At 36.4% G+C, this 2,994-nt stretch overlaps 1 protein-coding gene across 2 annotated transcripts in view; it reads left to right on the top strand.

Moving 5' to 3' along the window:
• The window catches only part of WWP1 (WW domain containing E3 ubiquitin protein ligase 1), a 70,930-nt gene that overhangs the window by 31,202 nt on the left and 36,734 nt on the right, over nucleotides 1-2,994 (top strand). For both annotated transcript variants that reach the window (XM_017875199.1, XM_017875198.1), the window contains one exon: nucleotides 2,752-2,806. In XM_017875199.1, coding sequence (XP_017730688.1) covers nucleotides 2,752-2,806 — 55 coding nt within the window. The remainder of the gene's footprint in view (nucleotides 1-2,751; nucleotides 2,807-2,994) is intronic.

The raw sequence follows: 2,994 nt of genomic DNA, 5'->3' as shown, positions 1-2,994 counted from the left end.
TATATATATATGTAAGCACTTTATAATATTTTAAAATATTCTAGTTTACTAACATAACTTATACACTAAGTTTTATATCCTTACTAAGGGGTAGTTTCATAAATGCAATTCTTCATAAAATAATATTTTTGCTAATTTTCAGTCCTCCACTTTTATAATAATTTTGTTTGCTTTCAACATAACCAGTTACCTTATGATTTTACTTAGAGCCAGTCTCGCAGTATTCTAGCTATTCTGATTCTCTTCCCAGATTCCAAGAAGCAACGTTCATCTGTTTTGTATCATCAAAGATATTTCTAGAACTCGAAAGTTTTGTCCAAAAAGTCTAACGCTGTCTGAAAATTTGACCAATTGGTGATTTACTTATTACCATAAGCAAACAGCCGTGAGAGGAGTGGAAAAAACAAAACAAAACTCCTCTGATAAATGGTGTGATCATAGGAGGTAGAAAAGATAAATTTTAAAGTACTGGGCAACTACAGATAGTGTTTTGAGGCACCTTGAAGAAACCTAAAGTGTAGAAGCTGGCAGATAGAAAGGAAGTAGGAAAGAGACATAGAAAGAAAATGGAAGTAACTTTCTCCAGAATCCTGTTGCAGTCTGACTCTTTCAACCACATTTTTTTCAGAGGTTAAATAGTAAGTTCTCATTTGCAGGTTGACCTACTCTCCCTGTTATATGTAGCTAGCAGGGAGGGAGTGGGCAGCCTAATTTCTATAGCATTTCCTGCTGCCTTCAATTGCTGGTTCTTCCATGACTTGTACAGAAATCTGTGGTAAGGTTCCATAGTTTTGCTATGTATAGTAATTATACCATATGGTATATATAGTAATATATATAGCTATATACATACATAAAAAGTAATACATATAGCTTTGTTTTTGGTTGGACTTACCTGTACACTTGAAAACCTTTGGTGAACAGGGCAGAATGAGGTAACAGATGTGTATCAGAAGAATGTTATCTTGCAAGTAATAGAATCTCCTTAAACACATTGAGGTTTAATTATCTCAGTACAACATCAGGTCTGGGGTAAAAGTCTAAGTGCTGCATTGACTCAGTAGTGTCATCAAGGACCTGGGTTCTTTCTGCCTTTTTGCTCTGCCATCCGTATCATACTTCAGACCTGTTACTTCGTTTATATAGAGCTCTGCACTGTGGGCCTCACATCCACAGTCTAGGCAAGAAGAAAGAGAAAGAGGAATTGAAAGGGCAGATGGCTCTGTTGTTGCAAGCCCTTGCCTTTTTTACTTAGTGAAAGATGCCCTCACCATGGCCTCTGCCTATACTTCATTGGCCAGAATTGTTCACTCTACCAGCTCAGCTGCAAGGGAGGGGGAGTGGAATGATCTTTATGGCCACGTTTCTACCTCCAACAAAGCAGGGATTTGGTTCTCAAGAACAGGTGGAAGATAAATATTGAGTATAATTAATAGGGTCTGTTACAAGATTATATTCATCAAGATGCATTTATTTTAAGAAATTATTTTTCAGGTAATGATTTTTACATTTGTCATTACAAAATTCTTGATAGAATGCTTATATTTTCTTCAGAATATATTTCTAGGTTATAATAAGAATGGAGGCATACATAAAATGTGTTTTATGTATGTATGAAAATATAAAAGATACTAATTAAAGTTTATTTCTATAAATGATACTGGAATTGAGTGTTAGTTTTATTAGTGGGCATTTGTTTTAAAGAAAATTGTGATAATTGGTCTATTTTTAAACAAATAATATTGCCTCATTTAAACATCATAATTTCCTGTATGTTCTTCTCCCATTTCATCTTCCCTCTATAGTTTAGTATGGAAGGACTGGGAGAGTAAAGTACTGATGCCAGTGTATTATTTTTAAATCATTTTAGAAAAACTAATAATTAATTTGATTAGTTGATAGTTTCCTCTTCATGACGTTTTATGAACTTTTTGTCTTGGCTGGGAGTGGTGGCTTACACCTGTTATCCCAGCACTGTGAGAGGCTGAGGCAGGTGGATCATGTGAGCCTCAGAGTTCGAGACCAGCCTCAGAAACATGGCAAAACCTTGTCTCTACAGAAAATACAAATATTAGCCGGGTGTGGTGGCGCATGTCTGTAGTCCCAGCTACTCGGTGGGGCTGAGGTGGGAGGATTGCTTGAGCCTGGGAAGCAGAGGCTGCTGTGAGCTTGAGATCACACCACTGCACCCCAGTCTGGGTAATAGAGCAGGAAGATGCTGTCTCAAAAAACAAAGAACTTTGTGTCTTGAAATTGCTACATTTCCTTATTATGTAGATTGATCTATCTATCTCTATCTATCTATCTATCTATCTATCTATCTATCTATCTAATAATATAGATATATTTTTGAGACAGCTTCTTGCTCTGTTGCCCAGGCTGGAGTACAGTAGTAGTATGATCACAGTTCACTGCAACCTCTACCTCCTGGGCTCAAGTGATCCTCCCACCTCAGCCTTCTAAGTAGCTGGGACTTTAGGCATGTGCCAACATGTCTGGCTAATTAAAAAAAATATATTTTTAATAGAGACAGGGCTTCCAGGCTGGTCTTGAACTCCTGGGCTTAAGTAATCCTCCCACCTTGCCCTCCCAAAGTGCTGGGATTACAGGCGTGAGCCACTGTGCCCAGCCCCTTATCATATTTTTAGAAAAGTATTATAAAATGTGATTCTGCCACATGCTTGGCTTATTTCTACTTTCATATTAAAATACTGTTATTTTATTTCTCTCCCCAATCTTTTCTCCAATCAGGCTTCAATGTTAGCTGCAGAAAATGACCCTTATGGACCTTTGCCACCAGGCTGGGGTAAGCCGTTATGTTTTTGCTAATGATCTGTAAGGGAGATATATATATCTCCATATATATATATCCCTTATTTTATATGTATATCTCCCTTATATATATCCCTTAATATATACGCCTTATAATACATAATATATATTATATATAGAATAGATTATATATTGTATATATTCTATAACATATATGGGCTA

Source organism: Rhinopithecus bieti, unplaced genomic scaffold, assembly GCF_001698545.2.
Source record: "Rhinopithecus bieti isolate Rb0 unplaced genomic scaffold, ASM169854v2 scaffold_9656, whole genome shotgun sequence".
Taxonomy (NCBI): Eukaryota; Metazoa; Chordata; class Mammalia; order Primates; family Cercopithecidae; genus Rhinopithecus; species Rhinopithecus bieti.
Note: the sequence above shows the minus strand (reverse complement) of the source record. Positions and strands in the feature narration are given on the sequence as shown.